The sequence below is a fragment of the Suncus etruscus genome, chromosome 1 (assembly GCF_024139225.1).
Source record: "Suncus etruscus isolate mSunEtr1 chromosome 1, mSunEtr1.pri.cur, whole genome shotgun sequence".
Taxonomy (NCBI): domain Eukaryota; kingdom Metazoa; phylum Chordata; class Mammalia; order Eulipotyphla; family Soricidae; genus Suncus; species Suncus etruscus.
Genome location: NC_064848.1, coordinates 183,750,224 through 183,770,691, shown reverse-complemented (window position 1 = coordinate 183,770,691; position 20,468 = coordinate 183,750,224). Strand labels below are relative to the sequence as shown.

The following is a 20,468-nucleotide window of genomic DNA, read 5'->3' as shown; positions in this document are numbered from 1 at the left end:
AGCTTCACACATCTGCACGCGAGCGACCCCTGCCAGCCAGGCAGCGCCAATGGGTTCACCGAAGCAGCGTACTCATGTTTCAGCGAATCAGAGCAGCTGTTGCAAGGTCCTCCCGCAATCCTAGCTCTCAGGTGAACCAGGTTCCTTTATTGCCTCTGAAAACCTGACTGCTCTGAGCCAAGCTGCTGACAAATCTTGCCCGCACCCACAAGATTCCTTTCAGGTTAGAGTGACCCAGGTCTGGAACAGTATTTCCTGCCACACTGGAGGGTTCCAACTGACACAATGGATTTGTGTGTGCTTGCATGTGATTAAACTGCTGTGTACACACACACACACACACACACACAAAACTGAACTCCTTTCGGCTCCCACAAACACCCCCTCCACACACACATGCAAGCACACACACACACACACACACACACACACACATACACACAACTGAAACTGCTAGAACACTCCCTTCGGCTCCCACAGCTCCCATAAACTCCCAAGCCCGGAGGCCTTGGCTGGAAGGTCTGGGTGTCATTTATTGACAGCGGTTCACACACTTTTTCTCTCCCCCGGGGCTGTTTCCGCCAGAACCTGGGAGAGGGCAGTCCCGGGGCGGAGGCGCAGAAGAGCGCTGCACGTCCTTGGCAGGTGTCTGGGCCCGGCAGGATGCGATCCTTCAAGCTGGAATCCCACCGGGCACTGGAACCAGGTGGGGGCGGAAAGGAAGTCTTCACAGGACTCACATCTCCGTCCAGGCCTGCTCTCAGGAGCTGGAGGTGGGGGCCCGCATCTGGGGCCCACCCACATTCACACGGGCAGATCCTTCCGTCTGGGCCCCACAATTAAGAGCATCAGTTGAATGGAAACACACAGGCCCCGTCCACTCTGACCTGCCCTGGCACCTTTTCTGTGGTGTTATAGGAATTGCTGCGAGACAATGATGAGACAATGATGCCTCATGTGCCATCTTCCTCTGGCCAGGTGGACAGCGCCACGCTCCTGGCCCATCCCACGCAGCCCTGCCTTTCTTCTGCCCAATGCCAGTGCCCCAGCGATCACTGTGGTGGGAGCCAGCTGGCTGAGCCTTGTGTAGTCACTTGGCCATTTGTCAGGGAGGTGGATGAAAAAGTGAATGGGAAGAAGAGGGAAGAAAGAGTTTGCTTCAAGAGAGCAAGCTGAGGTCTAAAATGATTTTTACTTTTATTTCCTTCACTCGAAGCCAATCATGAAATTGTCACAGTGATTTCTGGGGCGGGTGTTGGGGGCAGCAGGAGGAAGGCGGCGCCAAGAATCAGGGGGGCTGTGGTCTAGCCAGCCCAAGGCGATGTGCAGAGCCTGGGCCTCACTGGGGCAGCTGCAGGAGCACCGACTGTCCGGCTGGCAGGTAGGTGATGTTTCGGGAGCGCGAGAGCTGGTAGGCGATGTCCTCTGCTGCCTCTAGCTTTCGCAGCTCGATCAGGCCGTCCCCTGCGGTGGCCAGCGAGTTGGCGATCAGCTCCGCAGCCTTGGAGTCGCCTTCTGCAGAGATGATGGCCGCCTTCTTCTGTTGCTCGGCCTGAGCATGGGAATGACAGAGAGACAGGATTATATCCTGAACCCCAGGTGAACGGCAAGCATGTGCTACCTGCTCCTCATCTGCTCAAGTATGTCTTTTTTGTTTTGTTTTTGGGTCACACCCAGCAGCACTCAGGGGTTACTCCTGGCTCTATGCTCAGAAATCACTCCTGGCAGGCTCGGGGGACCATATGGGATGCCGGGACTCGAACCATCATCCTTCTGCATGCAAGGCAAATGCCCTACTTCCATGCCATCTCTCCGGCCCCTCAAGTATGTCTTCTTGCAAATTGCACACCAACCCTAATAGCATCCCAGGCAAGCCTCTTGACCCTGAACCGGAAGAGCCAAACTCGAAGAGAAAAATAGCAGAACAGAAAAGTGGAATCAAGGCTCAGCTTCCCATCCAGCTACAAGTCAAAGTGACTTTCTTTTTTATTCTTTTTGTTTGTTTGTTTTTGGGCCACACCTGGTGACACTCAGGGAGTACTCCTGGCTTTGCACTCATAAATTACTCCTGGCTGGCTCAAGGGACCATATGGGATGCCGGGAATCGAACCGGGGTCTGTGTCGGGTCAGCTAGGTGCAAGCAAACGCCCTACTACTGTGCTATCACTCCACCCCCCACCTTTTTTTAAAGTGACTTTCATTAAAACCAGCATAAAGGGGCCAGAGTGATAGCCAGTGGTTAGGGCATTTGCCTTGCACGTGGCCCAACCGGGTTCCCATATGGTCCTAAGTCTACCAGGAGTGATTTCTGAATGCAACTCGAGGTGCAACACCCAAGTACCACTGAATTGGCCCAAAATACAAACAAAAACCCAACCCAGGGCATGTCTCATGCAGACCTTGCAGGAGGGAGGCCCGAGTTTTGTCCCTGGCACCACTTGGTCATTAGATACCCCTGGGGAACAACCACCCAAATGAGACAAATTAAAACTGAGTGTGGTGGCAGAGCGGCAGGCCTATGTACTTCCTGAGAGTGAGCAACTCTTGCTCCCCGCCAGGAGCTCAAAACCAGAGAAAGGAAGGCTGTAGGGGGGAGGCAGGCAGTCCTACTCCAGCCCATCTAAAACCCAAAACTGGCCTGTTTTTATTTGGAGGTCACATTCAGTGTTGCTCAGGAATGACACCTGGTGGGGTGGGACCAGATGTGTGAGGAATTGAATTTAGCTTGCCTGTGTGGCAAGCACCCTTCCTACCCACTGTACTATCTCTCCGGCCTTCAAATCGGGTGTGAAAACTTGGATGCTCTGACTGTTCGCTCGACATGGTGCTCTAACACCAAGGACCCTGTGGCACTGTTCAGGCTCTGGAGATTGGCAGATACAAGAAACTACAAGTCAGGGGCCGGGAAGGTGGCGCTAGAGGTAAGGTGTCTGCCTTACAAGCGCTAGCCAAGGAACGGACCGCGGTTCGATCCCCCGGCGTCCCATATGGTCCCCCCAAGCCAGGGGCGATTTCTGAGCACATAGCCAGGAGTAACCCCTGAGCGTCAAATGGGTGTGGCCCAAAAAAACAAAAAAACAAAAAAAAAAAAAAAAAAAAAAAAAGAAACTACAAGTCTGCCCCAACATTTCTTCTCTCTCTCTCTCTTTTTTTTTGGCACACTCAAAGGTGGTCAAGGGTTACTCATGACCCTGAGCTCAAAAAATCACTCCTGGCAAGGCTTAGGGGGCCATATGGGATGTAGGGGCTTGAACCAGGTTCAGCTGCATGCAAGGCAGATGCCCTACCCACACAGTGGTATCATTCTGGCCTCTGCCCCCACCTTTCTTTCATCTCCCAAAAAGAAATGCTGGCCGCCTAGAAATCCCTCTTGTCCCAAATTCCAAGGACGGAAGTATAGTAAAAATTAGTGATGGGAGGGGCCAGAGAGATAGCAAGGAGGTAAGGCGGTTCGAATCCCGGCATCCCATATGGTCCCCTGTGCCTGCCAGGGGTGATTTCTGAGCATAGAGCCAGGAGTAACCTCTGAGCACTGCCGGTGTGACCCAAAAACCAAAAACCAAAAAAAAAAAAAAAAAAAAAAATTAGTGATGGATTCTGAGGGACAGTGAACCATCAATGCCCTTTGCAAAACCCATGAAGAACAGGTTCAGCTGCAGCTTACTTTGTCCCTGGTACATCTGGAGGGACTTACAGCTTGGGGGGTAGGGGTGGGGGTACGGAACAAAACAACTCAAAGATGATAAAGCATCCGGAAAAGCGGAGCAACATTTGAGCCTTTCTCCTGCCAGTGTTCACAGGGCAGTAACCCCGCTTACAAATGATCTGAGTGAAACTGAAAACATTCTAGGAGAAACACATTTTTTAACTTGGAGAGGAGAGAGTGTTTGATCTTGGGGAAGTGTGTGTGTGTGTGGGGGGGGGGGGGAGAAGTATATAAATTACCCTTCTGTGACTTAAGAACATAACTTCACATGTCCCCCTCTAGCCCCCAAAGACTCTGGAACCAATTGCGGGAAGAGGGTCCCTTCAATCCCCTTCCGATGATCCCGGAAGCAGAGATGACAGATGATGAATTTCCAGGCCACCCAGAGAACAACAGCCGAACACGGGAGCAGGGAAGAAAGGCCCCCGCCATCTGGCTGAACACTCACCTTCTCCACCACAAATCTGGCCCTCTCTGCTTCCTGCTGAGCCACCTGCTTGGCTTCTACTGCTTCTGTGAACTCCTTCCCAAAGGTCAGATGTGTCTGAGGGGAGAGAGAGAGAGAGTACGATGGGGCCACCTAATCACTTCACCAGCGTGGCGAAGGCAGGAAGGGGCTGGGAATAGTTCTAGCAGCTGGAAGCGGCGTCAGGCCAGCACACCCTCCCACCTGCACCTCCCCAAGCAAAACGAGCCCACTCCCCAGAAACCGCCACTGCTGCCACTCCAACTGCTTGTGGGCATCGTTCTGCCATGCTCAGGTCAAAGGCTTCCAGGAGGAAATGACACCAGCAGGCACCTGCTTGGTCTCTACCTCTCCAGAGTGAAGTGTGTGTGTAGGGTGGGATTAGGGACACACCACATTCCTTTGATGGCCCCTCAGAAGTCCCCAGGGAGGCCAAATGGAAAAACCGAGCCCCGTGGAGTGGAGCACCAGGTTCTCAGGGCTGATGCAAGTCTGAGGCTCTGCTTATAGATTAACCATCCCGCTCTCTCCCTGCACAAAACAGGAAGGGGACGAGAAGGTGGGCTGTAAAGCCCGAAGTTCCCATATGCGAGGACTGTGGGAAAGGACTCAGAGGAGAGCAAGGGCAGGAAAAGCTATTGCTTGAGGTGAGAGTCAAATTCCAACTACCCCCGGCTGCCCTGACTGCACGGAAATGCCACTCAGCTGCAGTGACAGCCGAGAATACAAACCACCAGCAGTTTCACCATGAGCAAGTACACACACACTGATGACCTTCTGCATGAAAGGCAAACGCCTTACCTCCACACACACACACACACACACACACACACACACACACACACACACACACTGATGACCTTCTGCATGAAAGGCAAACGCCTTACCTCCATGCTATCTCTCCGGCCCCTCATGCAATTTCTTAAGAAGAAATAAAGAATGATGGTTTTTATAACCAGATCCTATGTTGCGCTTCCTCCCAGCGTTTGAGAGAAGTTCAGAACTCCTGAGGCATGAACCCTTGTCCTCAGGACTTTTCGAATTTTTAACACTCGTAAACTGCAGCTGTTCTGCTTTGCCTGCTCCCCTTCTGGACCCTTGCTCCGAGTTATACAGAGCGGGGGAAAACACACACACAGTCCAAAGAAATGAAAAAACGAAATGTGTAATTAGGGAATAAAACTTCTTTCTACAAGGGCCAGCTGAGGGCAGCAAATTCCCCGTGAAATCTAATTTTCCTCTCACACCTCTTAAGACAGGGTTTCTTGTGGTCAGCTCACATTGCCCCGGAATAAAAGCATGTGGTTTAAGTTGAGCAAAACGCCAAGCCTCTCCGAAGCTTTTCACTTCACATTTCCCACCACCAAGGTGTTTTAGGTTAAACGTGTCGGGAAGAGGAGAAAAGGCTGCAGCCTGGCATCTCGCCAGCAGGGGGAGCCATATGCCAACCTAGTTTGAGGTCCTGGATGCTGGTGCACCGGTTAGCATTGGCTTGCTGGGGAGAGAGACTGTTGAAACAGCTGTGCAGAGGCTGTGCAGAGCCTAAGAGGAAACCCTCCACCTTGCTACCCGAACAAATCACTCTTGAGTGATTTTTCCCAGAGAATCCAGAAACAAGACCCCCTCTACCAACTTGAAACGCTACCCAGCAGACACGGCCTTCTGTGTGAGAGTTATGGCATTTGATGTCACATAAATACACTCTCTCCAGAGGCCCGCTGACGCCTCATAGATGTCCCTTGCCCTCCTTACCAGGAAGAGGAGGGAACTGAACCTTTCACTTACACTCTATCACCTTTCATGGGCTTTCCCAGAGCTCAGTTTGCTGAGCGCCAGAACCCAAGTGTTGGGGAACTCCCTGGAGTGAGGCCGGGAGGTTGGCGCCAGAAGGGAAGACCTCGCAATTCTCTTGTTTCCTCCCAGCAGTTTCTTTCTGTGCACTAGTGAGACGTCATTTACAAGGGTAACGCAGGGGGACAGACCAATTGGGAGCTTGGAGAAAGTGGAAAATCGAGTGGTTGGGACCATCTGGGTAGGCTGTAAGTCAAAAGAAAACTATATGGCAGAGTGCGGGGAGGCTCAAGGACCCTCATTTGGGAAAGAATCCGCCTAGAAGCCCCCGTGTTTTCCAGCCTCATGTCTGGGACAGCAGAGGGAAGGCCCCGAGGCTGTATGCCCAGAAAGGAAGCCGGGCACCCTGAGAACTCACCAGGGACACGTCATCCAGGATGAGCCCGAAGGTGGCTGCTCGTTCCGTCAGGTCGTCACTCACCTGCCTGGAGACCAGCTCTCTTTGGGTGATCAGTTCTCCCGCATCAAAGCGAGCCTGGTGGGGCAGAGATGGAACAGAGCAGAGTGGGGTAGTGAGGAACAGAAAGGGAGTCAGGAAATGACAGACAGACAGAGAGACACACACATAGCTGGAGTTACAGTACAGTACGGGTACATGCACCTAACTGAGTTGGATCTCTAGCACCCCACATGGTATACCAAGCACCAGGAATAATTCCTGAGTGCAGAAGCAGGAGTAATACCTGAGTATTGCTGGGTGTGGTCATGAAAATGAAAGAAAAAAGGAGGAAAACACGCACGCACGCACGCACGCACGCACGCACGCACGCACGCACGCACGCTCTCGCGGTTGTGGGGTAGAGGCCCTGCTCACTTACCACCACGGACTTGAGAATCTCTGTGGTGATGGAGGGCAGCACGCGCTCATCATAGTCCTCGCCAATGCTGGTGTAGATGCGCGGGAGCTGGCTGGCCACTGGCCGGAAGAGGATACGCAGGGTGATGTTGACATTCTGTAAGTCTGAGGATGGGGAGTGCCAGTGTCAAACCATGACCTTTCACATGACCTCTGCTACACCAATTCTGCCACTCATTCAAAGTTGTTGATAATTCATAAAAGTGAGATTTTCTTTTGGATTTTTTTGGGGTCACACCTGGCAGTATTCAGGAGTTACTCCTGGCAGGCTCAAGGGACCATATGGGATGCTGGGATTTGAATCGGGTCCGTCATGTATTAGCTATGTGCAAGACAATCAATTGCCTTACCGCTGTGCTATCTCTCCAGCCCCTATGTGAGTTTTTTTTTTTTTTTTTTTAGTTTTTGAGCCACACCTGGTGATGTCAGGGGTTACCTGAGCTATGTTCTTAGAAATCACTCCTGGCTTGGGGGACCATATGGGATGCCAGGGGGTTGAACCGAGGTCTGTCCTAGGTTAGAGCACAGCAAGGCAAACGCTGTGCCTCTGCTCTGGCCCACTTGTGGGTATATTTGAGGGAGGGACATCCACATCCAGGGGTGCTCAGGGGTGACTTATGGTTAAACTAGAGTCACGACTGTTGCAGGTGTATAAGGCCAAGTGCCTCTCCTTCTGCATTATTACTCTGGCTCTCTAAGGGCAGGCTGTTCAGATCCAGACTTTGAAAATATCCCTTATTTCCTTTGGGTAACAGCTGGTAGAGTTTAGGAGTTACTCCGGGCTCTGCTGTAGGACCAAGCAGTGCCAGTTAAGATTTTGGGGCCGGGCGGTGGCGCTAGAGATAAGGTGCCTGCCTTGCCTGCGCTAGCCTTGGATGGACCGCGGTTCGATCCCCCGGCGTCCCATATGGTCCCCCAAGCCAGGAGCGACTTCTGAGCGCATAGCCAGGAGGCCAGGAGTAACCCCTGAGCGTCACCGGGTGTGACCCAAAAACCAAAAACCAAAAAAAAAAAAAAAAAAAAAAAAAAAAGATTCCACACCACGGGGCCGGGCGGTGGCGCTAAAGGTAAGGTGCCTGCCTTGCCTGCGCTAGCCTTGGACGGACCGCGGTTCGAGCCCCCGGTGTCCCATATGGTCCCCCAAGCCAGGAGCAACCCCTGAGCGTTACCGGGTGTGGCCCAAAAACCAAAAAAAAAAAAAAAAAAAAAAAAAAAAAGAAAAAGATTCCACACCACACCAGGGGCCGGAGAGATAGCACAGTGGCGTTTGCCTTGCAAGCAGCCAATCCAGGACCTAAGGTGGTTGGTTCGAATCCTGGCATCCCATATGGTCCCCCGAGCCTGCCAGGAGCTATTTCTAAGCAGATAGCCAGGAGTAACCCCTGAGCACCACTGGGTGTGGCCCAAAAACCAAAAAAAAAAAAAAAAAGATTCCACACCGGAAGGGCAGGAGAGATAGCATGGAGGTAGGGCGTTTGCCTTGCATGCAGAAGGATGGTAGTTTGAATCCCGGAATCCCATATGGTCCCCTGAGCCTGCCAGGAGCCATTTCTGAGCATAGAGCCAGAAGTAACTCCGATCGCTGCCGGGTGTGACCCAAAACCGAAACTCCCCCCCCCCCCCAAAAAAAGATTCCACACTGGAACCTGCCCTACCACCAGAGGGTGCTGGTGTGCTAACTGCAGCTCCAGACACTGGTCTTGGGGCCCCCTCACTCTCCACTGTATGGTTTGTTCACCTGTCCATCTCCAAAAGAGACTCCACACTTCAAGGGTCCTGGTTTTAATGACTGTTTTTTTTTGGGGGGGGGGGGGTCACATTAGGGGCTCTCAGGGATTACTCCTGGCTCTGCACGCAGAAGTGGCTCCTGGCAGGCTGGGGGAACCATATAATATGCTAGGATTCGAACCACCGTCCATCTTGGGTTGGCCACATGCAAGGCAAAAGCCCTTCCGCTGTGCTACCTCTACAGCACTTTAGTGACTGTTGAGCGAGAGCACCCTTCTTCCTGCACAAAGACTGGCCTTCTCCCAGGAAGTAAACCAAATCAAGAACACCACTGAACAGAATGGTGGAGGGTTGCTGTCCCTTCCAGGCCAGTGCCTTACTAAATAAGTAGCACTACCATGAATCCATGCCAGCCTGTCTGTGCACCAGTGTGGAGGATAGGGACAAGAGTACAGCAGGTAGGGCACTGATTCAAGTTCAGTCCCTAGAATCCCAAATGCTTCCCTGAGCACCAGCAGGAGTGATCCTGAGCATGTTGCATGAGTGTGACCCAAACACCAATAAAAGAACAACAGTCTACATTAGGTTCTGACCAGAAGTCCAGGACTGTGTCACAGACCTTGGGAAAGTCACATGACGTCAGCTCTGTGGGTAACAGAGGCCTTGGAAATAGAGGGAAAGGGTGAGTGGGTGAGGAAGGCCAATAGACTGGCTGCGGGGGAGGGGGGTAAGACTATGGCTTCTCTACAATTGCCTGTAAATGTGTCTCTAAACCATCTCTCTCTTCTTTTTTTTTTTTTTTTTGGGTTTTTGGGTCACACCGGGCAGTGCTCGGGGGTTACTCCTGGCTCTGTGCTCAGAAATCGCTCCTGGCAGGCTCAGGGGACCATATGGGATGCCGGGATCGGACCACCATCCTTCTGTATGCAAGGCAAACGCCCTACCTCCATGCTATCTCTTGGGCCTTGCCTCTTTTTGTGTGTGTGCAACACCCAGCAGCGTTTAGGGATTACTCCTGGCTCTGTGCACAGAAATTGTTTCTGGCAGGCTAGGGGACCATATGGGGTGCTGGGGATCAAACCCGGGTCTGTCCTAGGTCAGCAGCTTACAAGGCAAATGCCCTGCCGCTGTGCTATCACTCTGGACCCCTTAACCATCTCTTCCTATAAATTCATACAGAACATAATGCTAGCAATTCTCAGTGTGTGCAGTTCAACCTCTTCTGGAGTCGAGCGTCTCTGAGAGGTTTCAGGGACAGGCTCAAGTGCACCATCCCCTGCTATGTGCTTGCCCAGACTCACCTTTGCTGCCGGTGATGACAGGCACATTACGAGGTCGGGAGCGGCAATCAAAGAGAATTGGTTTCTGTACCCAAGGGATGAGGAAGTGAGTGCCTTCCCCTACCACAATGTCCTGCACACCACGAAACCGGTCAAAGATGACAGCTCTGTGCCCAGCGTCCACTAGGAAAAAAATCGGAGGATGCGTTGTTATAATTATCATCCTTAACACCTGTGACTGGCTTGCAACTATAAAAACCTGTCTTGAGAATAAGGTCGTCGCACTCCTGCTAGTAGATGTGTTGACCCCACACACTCTGTATGTGATTATTTTCTCAATATTAGTCCATTCATCCGCCGGTGCTCCAGCTTTCCTTCTTGTGAAGGACTCCATCCCAATAGACTTCCTGAGACGCAGGATGTCTGCAGCAGGGGACCATATGGGATGCTGAGGATCCGTCCTAGGTTGGCAGCGTGCAAGGCAAATACCTACCGCTGTGCTATCACTGCGGCTCCACTCCCTGGTTCCTTTAATAGATCTCCCCATTCCTGCTCTTTTCTTCTTACACTGCTGTCTCTAGAGGCATGTAACTAGCTACAAAAGGAAGCTATTGCTCTCTGGCCCTTGTGTCTTTCGAAGGACTTCGGGAACAAGACTTACTCCTCAGCTTTGTCCTTGCTGCTGCTGTTCTGAGACACTCTGTCCTTTACTCTTAGCCCCCATTCATACATTTCTAGGGTCCAACCCTGCCTCCTGGATCTCACGGAGGTGGGGTAGAGAGGGTCCCCTGTCATTTTCTCTAGCCTGGTTACAGCACCCCAATCAGGCATATGAAACACTGGATGGCCTCTCTCACTCCCCAGTCCCTGATTTCTTAAGGTTTTCAGAGGTAAGATAGCTTCCCAGTCAACTGGGGGAGAAAACAGTGATGGTGGCAAGGACACGTGGGCAGATACGGTCAAAAAAAAAAAAAAAATGAAATCAAAGTCGGGACCGGAGAGAGAGCATAGTGGTGGGATGTTTGCCTTGCATGCAGCCGACCTAGGACGAACCCGGGTCAGACTCAGTTCGATTCCCGTCATCCCATATGGTCCCCTGAGCTTGTCAGGAGCGATTTCTGAGCACAGAGCCAGAAATAACTCCTGGACATCGCCAGTGTGGCCCAAAAACCAATCAATTAAAAAAAATAAATAAAAAAGATCAAGGTGGAAAGCTGGACTGTCTCTCCTGGCCAGCCTTTCTGATCCACTGAACTCTGCCTGCCTCTCTGGTCTTGAGAGTTGACCCAAATATCTCCCCTCCACAAGTAACTCTAGTGATCAGACAGCCACAAATGGTGGGTAAATCTGCTCCTCTCCACAATGAGAGCACGAGCATGCATGTGGGGCTGGAGGCCCCCCTGGAGAAGAGGCAGTGACCTGTGGAAAGTGGGAAACCAGCGCCTCCACCCCTAGTCCCATGTGCACAGCAGGCAGTGCATTTAAGCAGTTGCTTGAGAAATCCCCCACTATTTTGGGGTCTCCACGGTCCAAAAGCTTGCAGAGTGATTCCACAGACAGAAAGAGCAATGGGTGCTCATCCCACCTCCCGTGAAAGCCTTGCGCTGGAGTCCCTTACATCCAGAGCAGTTACGAACATCTCAGAGGCAAGAGGCTGAGGAGAAGCTCCTTCTGCATAAAGGCTCTGACCTGGGGCTCCAAGGTCAGATGCAGGAGGGGCTAGAGAGATGCCTGGCACATGGAGATCCCCAAGTTAGATCCTTGGCACTGTAAGTTTCATTCCTCCAGCACCACTGGGTGCCACTCTGTTGACCTCCAGCACTGCCAGAACATCACCGGTATCAATGAAGTTATTAGGGGATACAGCCAGGCCAAATATTACTGAAAGCATCCCTCCCAGACCCCACAATAAAATGTCAGACACACAACACAGTGTGAGATGGTAAGAGATGAAGCGCCATGAGGAGTTACGTGGACCGTGAAGACCAAACAAAACCTTCCAGGAAGGGCAGTGTTCCCACCCCCAGCATCTCACCATTGTACAAAGCTGAGTTCACCACGCCTCCTGCAACTGCCAAAGCCAGGCCGAACTTGCCAATGGACTCAAACACTTTGGCAGCCATGTCTCCTTCTGTTGGACCCACTCACACCTGGAGAGGTGAAAACAAGTCAGCCTGACCCTCAAATCCTCAAGAGCCTTCTCCGAGGTATACTTAGCAATCTGGCTACTTCCTCCCAAGGGCACCTAATAAAATAAAACTACAACTTGGAAGTATCGATTCCTTTGTCTTTTCTGGGGGCCATAACCCCTGGGTTCAAGGCTACTCTTAGCTCTGTGCTTAGAGCATAGCTCCTAACAGAGCTCCAGGGGCCATGCCAGGGAAGGGATCTGAGTTTCCGGCAAATGCAGTATGAACTGTCTGCTGAGTTCTCACTCGGATCTTCTCTTTCTTTCTTTCCCACCACTAAGAACAAGGATCTGGAATACTCTGGAAATGAGGCACAGAATAGATCCCCAAAGAGAACTTAGCACCACGCTTAAAACCACCCTCTCACTTTTTCTCTCCCAAGAGATAAACTACGGGCTGGCTTTGCAAGTTTCATTGGTAAAATGAACTCCAAGATCATGCTACATCTTGATCCCAGTAGGGAAAATAACCCAGATAACGAGGCAGCCCATTGGGCAGAAAGATTTTCCCCAGGCAAAAAGGTAGAGAGCCAGAGAAAAGGCGGGAGAGTAAGGCCAAGGCCAGCAGTGCAGGAACAGAAGCAAAAACCAGCAGGCACTTAACTTTGCAGAGCCATGATCCCCCCAACTAGTTTCCAACTCTGCTTCTAGTACCCGGACCTCAACTCCTTAGGACACTTCATGTCCTCATGCACTTAAAAAATATTCTCTCCTCGAAACCAGGGTGCAACAGTCCGGATTCCTCAAATTTTCCATTTCTAACAGTTTCTGGATTATTCCTCACCCTGCCCCCCCTCCCCATGCACGCCTCTCTTAACTCCTTGTGGCTTGTCCCAGATTCAAGCCCTTTACCTCTCCCCCATGAGATGCACCCATACACGTACCCCACCCGCTCAAATAGCAAAAATAAATGCAAAGGTGGATTGCAGAGGTGTAACAAGGCGGCCCTGGACGCTCCCCTCCATTCTCACCTGCTTCTACTCTGACCTCCACATGAATTCCTCAGCCGCACGCACTACGCACGCGCGGGATAGTCCGCCTCTTCCCCGCCCCTTCCAAGAACCGCGCCTGCGATTAGTGGAGGCTGGCGCTGTGCATCCTGGGAAGGGTGGCGTGCAGCCCTAGGCTAGCCTCGAGAATGTCCATAGAGGAACTACAATTCCCAGAAACCTTTGCAGCGTCAGGTCCTCGCTGAAAAGTCTTTTCTCTTTGGTGGTAACTGATGAAAGGTTGCCGCTTAGCCTTTTGGGTGTTGTAGTTTCTTGGGGATAAATGCACGTGTAGGTCCTGAAAGCTGAGGAAGTGAAATCGATTAAACCTTTGGACCGGTGAGAGGAAGGTAAATAAATGGGGCAGGTAAAAGGCAGATGAGAAGGATGGGCGGGCACTTTGGAAAAATGTGAAGTGACGTTACAAATGGATTGAGAGACCTCAGGAAAGCTAAGGCTAAGAGAACCTAAGGAAAGTCTTCTTGCAACTTGGTTGGGAAGTCTCAAGCTTGTCTTTAGAGCTCTGGAACACTAATTGTCAGAGCCACAGAGAAACTTGGAAACGTTCTGCATTAGAAAAACAAGGCCCAGAGGTTTAGCAAAAGGATTTTTTTGGTGGTGGTGGGTTTTTTTGTTTGTTTGTTTGTTTTGTTTTTTCGATCACACCCAGTTGTGCTCAGGGGTTACTCCTGGCTCTGTGCTGTTCTGCACTCAGAAATCGTTCCTGGCAGGCTGGGGGACTTTATGGGATGCTGGAAATCCAACCTGGGTCCATCCAGGGTAGGCTGCATGCAAAGCAAACGCCTTACTCTGTGCTATCTCTCTGGCCCCAGGATTTGGTTTAGGATCCAGGTAACCTATATACAATTTGGTTTTTGAACAATTCCTGGGGCACTCAGGGACAACTTCATTTTGTGTTCTTGGTGTGGTGGCTGGGATCTAACCCTGACTTCCTGCGTTCGAAGTATAGAGTTAGCCTGCAGTTTGAAACATTTAATATCTTATTTGGGAAAGTAGAAAGGATAGTACAAAGAACACTTTCTTCTTTACCGAAATTCCTCTCTTGCTAGCAGTTTGTGCTATTTTGCTTTTTCATTTGCTCCCTTCCCTCCTCCCCATCTCCTTTTCTAAGAATAGCACATCTTTGTATATAACCTTAAGTAAATACTTCCTACCCACTGCATTCCAGTTTTGTTCACTGACCCAATAATGAACTTCATAAGTCATTTCCCCCACCCCCAGCAGGGGTTCAACAGATGTAATCTAAGGTTAGGTTCTCTATTTATTGCTCATGTTTCTTTAGTCTCATGTAATCTGAAGATTGCCCTCAGCCTTTCTTGTCTTTTAGTACTTAAAAAAAAGGGGGGGGGGATGCCTCTTGTTTGGAGTTTGTCTAATGTTTCCTCATGATTAGGTTTAGGTTTTTAGTTCTTCTCTGGGTTATTACCTAAACATTGTTTGGACACTTACTTTTGAAGAAACTAGGCTTATTTTTGGATTCCAGCTTGGCTGGATGTTTTTCAACCCCCCCTTCCCCCGCCTTTCTCCTGTTCCCTCTATCCTTGCTTGTCCCCACCTGCCAAAATCAAATGATTTGAGACTGTCCTTGGAAGTACACCCCAGGTGGTCTGAGTTTTCAGAACCGACTCCAAACTTCTCTGATTGGCTTAACCAGCTGTTTTATAGTTCTATTTATGACAGTGATTGGCAGAGTGGAACCTCAGTATTTACTGAATGAAGAATGAAGGGCATTGAAGGGGCTTGTTGGGCAAGGGGTAGCCAGGTAAAATCATGGAGCAAGAAGATAGCCCAGCATCAGAGCTTGGACATCATGCTGGTTACTGGACCACAGTGACTAAGAAGAGAAGAACCATGTCTTGAAAGAATGGATCTCAGGGTGCCTTGCTTATTCAACAAACTCATAAGAAAAGAAACTGAGAAGGTTTCATAATAGAATAAGTAGATTCTAGCAGGAATGGGGACCTAAAAATATTGGTATCCTTGTGGGGCCAGAGAGTACAACATGTGTAGGGCATCTTCCTTGCACAAAACCCGGATTTGATCCCCAGTGTCCCACATGGTTCCCCAAGCCTGGTAGGAATGATTCCTGAGTGCAGTCATATTAGCCCCTAAACATCACTGAATGTGGCCCCAAAACATATATATGTGTTATATATATATATGTTTATATATGTTACTTATACATAGTTATATATAAATATTTAATATTTTTATTCTGTTTTGTTTTGGGGTCACACCTGGGGGTTATTCCTAGCTCTGCGCTCAGAAATCACTCCTAGCAGGCTTGAAGTACCTGAGGATACGGGATGTTAGGGATCGAACCCAGGTCCATCCCAGATCAGTAGCATGCAATTGCTCTGGCCCCCTATATATAAATACACACACATATATATAAATTTTTAAATATTATGTATTATTATTACATATTATATATGACCTCAGGTAATATAAGAATGTACACAACTGAATGAAACAGTATGGAGACTTTGTCTGCTTCAGACTGCTGCTGGAAAGCCCATTTCACAACACTTCAGGCCACACAAAGTTTGAATTTCTCAGTGCAAATAAAAGTTATGTTCCAAGCCAGAGAGATAGAATGGAGGTAGGGCATTTGCCATGCATGCAGAAGGAGAGTGGTTTGAATCCCAGCATCCCATATGGTCTCCTGAGCCTGCCAGGAGCGGTTTCTGAGCATAGAGCCAGGAGTAACCCCTGAGCACTGCAAGGTGTGACCCAAAAAACAAAACTAAACAAAAATGTATGTTATTGGGACCAGAGTGGTGGCGCAAGCTGTAAGGCGTCTGCCTTGTGTGCGCTAGCCTAGGATGGACCCCGGCAATCCCCCAGCATTCCATATAGTCCCCCAAGCCAGGAGCGATTTCTGAGTGCCTAGCCAGGAGTAACCCCTGAGCATCACTGGGTGTGGCCCCTTCAAAAAATTATGTTCCTATACTGCAATAGCAGTATGTCTAAAAGACACCTTTATTGGAAAATACTTTATTGCTAAAAAATAAAGATGAGAGGCCGGAGAGATAGTATAGCATGTAGGGTGCTTGCCTAAATGCTATATATGGATGACCCTGGTTTTATTTTTAGCACCATATATGATCCCCTGAGTCCTGCCAGGAGTGACTCCTGAGTGCAGCAGGGGTAATCCTGATGCACTTCTGGGTGTGATCTAAAAACTCAAAATAAAATGAGTAGCTGGGTGTGACAAGAACACAGTCCCAGGGAGGCAGTGCTGGGGTTGGTGAGCTGAGGGGTGCTCCATGGTCTCTATGATGGAATCTTTCTAGTTTTCTTTTGGTTTTTGGGCCACACCCGGTAACGGTCAGGGGTTACTCCTGGCTATGCGCTCAGAAGTTGCTGCTGGTTTGGGGGACCATATGGGACGCTGGGGGATCAAACCTCGGTCTGTCCAAGGCTAGCGCAGGCAGGCAAGGCAGGTACCTTACCTCTAGCGCCACTGCCCAGCCCCGTCTTCTTTCTAGTTTTCTTTTTTTTCTTTTTTTGTTTTTTTTTTTTTGGGGGGGGGGCCCACACCCGGCGATGCTCAGGGGTTACTCCTGGCTGTCTGCTCAGAAATAGCTCCTAGCAGGCACAGGGGACCATATGGGACACCGGGATTCGAACCAACCACCTTTGGTCCTGGATTCTTTCTAGTTTTCAACTCTGCCACCTTCAAAATTTATGGCACCCTATGTCGTTGCCCTCAAGATCACATTCAAAAGAAATTCCCTGAAGTGTTCTCAGCCAGTAAGTAACCAAAGCCAGAAAGAAGACAGATGAATATTATGCGTGTTGTGACCCATTTATAAAATAAGTTAAAGTTAGGGACCAAAGAGATGGTTTAGGGACTAGAGCATGCTTTGCCTGCAGGAGCTCTGGTTTTGATCCACAGCACCACACAGTCCCCCAAGAAGCCCAAGGGGTGACCCTCTAATATTGAGCTCTGAGTAGCTCCTGAGTACTACTGGATGTGACCAGAAACAAAAGAAGAATGAGAAAGTCTGGGGCCGGAGAGATAGCATGGAGGTAAGGCGTTTACCTTTCATGCAGGAGGTCATCGGTTTGAATCCCCGCATCCCATATGGTCCCCCGTGCCTGCCAGGAGCAATTTCTGAGCACCGGGAGCCAGGAAAAACCCCTGAGCAACTGCTGGGTGTGACCCAAAAACCACACACACACAAAAAAAAAGAATGAGAAAGTCTGCAGAGGTACCCTCAAGATAGCCCCACGCCTTATATGCAAGAGTAGTATTGTCTCCCCATTTTTACCTACTTGTGGGCCCAGGATTGGCATTGCTGCACTGGAGCTCAATTGGTCCTGGGATTGGAAGGGGCTTGGCTTCTCTGAAAGTGCAAGGCCACTTAGAGCCCTAGCAAAGCAAAAGTTGGCCAGAGATAGGCTAGAAGGGAGAATGGTTGCTGGCATTGCCGCTGCCAGTAGAGTCTGCTGCGAGGGCTCTGTCTTGGGTTGAGTTGATTAAAGATAAGCAAAGAAGAAGATGATACTGGGAAGATCTAAGGGGAAGGGGTGTGGAAAAGTGGGATAGCCAGGCCAAGTGAACAGCTCATGTGAGTCAAGCATGTGCCCCAGCACCACCTATAGCAGTAGCCAAAAAAATCTTTTTGCTTTGTTTGTTTTTCTGGGGAAACACTCCTAGTTGTGCTCAGGGATGACTTTTGATGGATTTTGGAAGATCATAGGAAGTGCTGGGGATCAAACCTGGGGTCATCTTTGTGCAAGGCAAGTGCCCTACTTGCTCTACTATCTCTCAGTCCCCAAAGAACATTTTAAAGCCAACAGCTACTTGATTACTTACTTAGGATGGTTGTTTACTGCTGGGGCCCAAGAGGGGGTGAGAGATGGAGATTCTTGGATATAACCAGAACCTGCAGGGTTCCTAATACTCCTGCTGAGCAGGCATAGGGGAGAGTGTGTGAGGACTGGCTGTAGCTGCTCCTCAAAGCTTGCTCTGTTTGCAGGATGCTTTCAAGGGCTCTGACAATACTCATGCAATAGCCCTTTTGCTCTGTGGAGTCTTGTATCAGGGAGCCCCATGGGGACACTTTATTGCCAGAGGCAGGCTGAGCTCTGCAGATATGGGATGCCCCCCCACCCCAACAGACTCAGAGAGGAGGGGAGACTCCCACCAGCTCACAGGATGGAAGATGTGGAGTCCAGTGCTGATGTCGCAGGCTTTGCTGAGAAGCTCCATGAACCATGCAAGTTCCTGCAAATTTCTCAGCAGGACAGTGGCTAATTTGCCTCTGGGGAAAACAAGAAAGTAGCCAGCACAAGTAAAAAAGAACCACGCACACAGGGATAGACAATTCCCAGGAAAAAAGGCCCATGGAGATTTCCCTGCCTCCTTTTCCCTGCAATGGTTTCTTTGTAATACTAGGGTCCCACTGGGGATCCTGACTGGTTTCTGAAGACAACTGAGAGCTTTTAAAAGATGCATTATATTCCCAATTTAACGGGGAATATTTTAAAATATTTTACTGAACTCATTTAGAAAGAGTGATAATGCATCACACCTTCAGATAGTTTTATGAAAAGCAAGCTGGGGGGCCAGAGAGAGAGCATGGAGATAAGGCATTTGCCTTGCATGCAGAAGGACAGTGGTTCGAATCCCAGTATCCCATATGGTCTCCTAAGCCTGCCAGGAGCGATTTCTTTTTTTTTTTTTTTTTTTTTTGGTTTTTGGGCCACACCCGGTGACGCTCAGGGGTTACTCCTGGCTATGTGCTTGGAAAGTCGCTCCTGCTTGGGGGGACCATATGGGACACCGGGGGATCGAACCGAGGTCCGTCCAAGGCTAGCCGCAGGCAAGGCAGGCACCTTACCTTTAGCGCCACCACCCGGCCCCCCGCGATTTCTGAGCATAGAGGCAGGGAGTAACCCCTGAGCGCTGCTGAGTGTGACCCAAAAACCAAAACGAAACAAAAAAAAAAGCAAGCTGGGTTTACCCAAACAAAAATAATTAGCACAGAGACAGTGAAATAGCAGAACCAGGGCATTTGCCTTGCACAGAACCAACTCAGGTTAGATCTTTAAGGTCCATTGAGGCCTCATCAGCAGTTCCCTGAGCACAGAGTCAGAAGTAACTGAACACCTCTGAGTATGGCCCAAAGACAGAAGATGAGCAAGAAGAATGCCATTGTTTTGCAGTTTTGCAAATCTTGGGCTCTTTATTCTGTGAGGAATCACAGGCTAAGGAGTTGTTAGAACACTATGCTGTTTGTTCAGGGGAAAAAATGAAAAGACAGTCAAAGGGCTGGAGCACAAATTTCACGCACAAGGAGTCCCGAGATTTGACCTGTGTACCTCAGAGCCACCTGGTGGAACTGCAGGATATTCCCTGAATACCAGTGGATGTGACTCAAAATGCACAAACAGAAACCAGGTTTAAATGGATAAATAATTACTTACTGTTGTCAGGAAAATAATTGTGTCTTCAAGTACCCCTTGGAAGGATCTCAGGGCTCCACAGACCACATCTGGAGAGCCACTCACTATCTTTGATCCACTTCAGACAATGATTCAGTGCTAAATGGAACATGAATGGAACAGCCAAGCTTCTCAGTGCCTCTCTTAGGTGGGGAGTGTTTGATAACCATGTCTAGGTTGCTATCCCAAGAAGACCCTCAAATAATTAAGGAAATAGGATTTGGGACTGGCGGGAGAGATAGTACAATGGTTAAGGTTCTCGCCTTTTTTTTTTTTTTTTTTTTGGTTTTTGGGCCACACCCGGCATTGCTCAGGGGTTACTCCTGGCTGTCCTGCTCAGAAATAACTCCTGGCAGGCACGGGGGACCATATGGACACCGGGATTCGAACCAACCACCTTTGGTCCTGGGATCGGTTGCTTGCAAGGCAAACGCCGCTGTGCTATCTCTCCGGGCCCCAAGGTCTCGCCTTTTAAGCAGCTGATCCTAGTTGGGTTCCTGGCACTACCCGGAGCAACCCATGAGCACAGAGCTGAGAGTAAGCCCATACATCCACACTCCCCACTTCACAGAGAAAACAGAAGTTAACTTGTCTTTGCTCCCCAGGTCATTCACAGACCCAGTTCTCATTCATTGCTCTGCCATCCCTGAAAAGATTGTCTTCAGCTAACCGTGGCCATCTGTGTCCCAGCTGGCAGGAAGGGAAAACAGAGGAAATCCAGGGCAGCAATTTTCTTTTAAGCAAACAAGGCAGAAGCAGCACACATAAATTCCATTCCATTTTATTGGTGAAAACTTGTTATATGACCTCATCTAGTCACAAAAGAGATTGAAAAAAAAAATATATATCGAGCTGGACAGCCAAATGCCCAGGAAAAGAAAGGAATTTGAGAATAAACCAGCCGTCTGCAGTATCCACTCAAATATG

General features: G+C 49.8%; 1 protein-coding gene across 1 annotated transcript; it reads right to left on the bottom strand.

The window, feature by feature from the left end:
* Window positions 1-1,180: 1,180 nt before the first annotated feature.
* Window positions 1,181-13,088, bottom strand: PHB1 (prohibitin 1). Its single transcript, XM_049780955.1, has 7 exons — window positions 13,047-13,088; window positions 11,923-12,037; window positions 9,909-10,070; window positions 6,842-6,984; window positions 6,382-6,498; window positions 4,155-4,250; window positions 1,181-1,552 (listed from the first exon to the last, which is right to left on the bottom strand). Exons 2-7 carry the CDS (start codon window positions 12,008-12,010, stop codon window positions 1,340-1,342), a joined length of 819 nt encoding a protein of 272 aa, XP_049636912.1. The 5' UTR covers window positions 12,011-12,037; window positions 13,047-13,088; the 3' UTR covers window positions 1,181-1,339.
* Window positions 13,089-20,468: the final 7,380 nt, after the last annotated feature.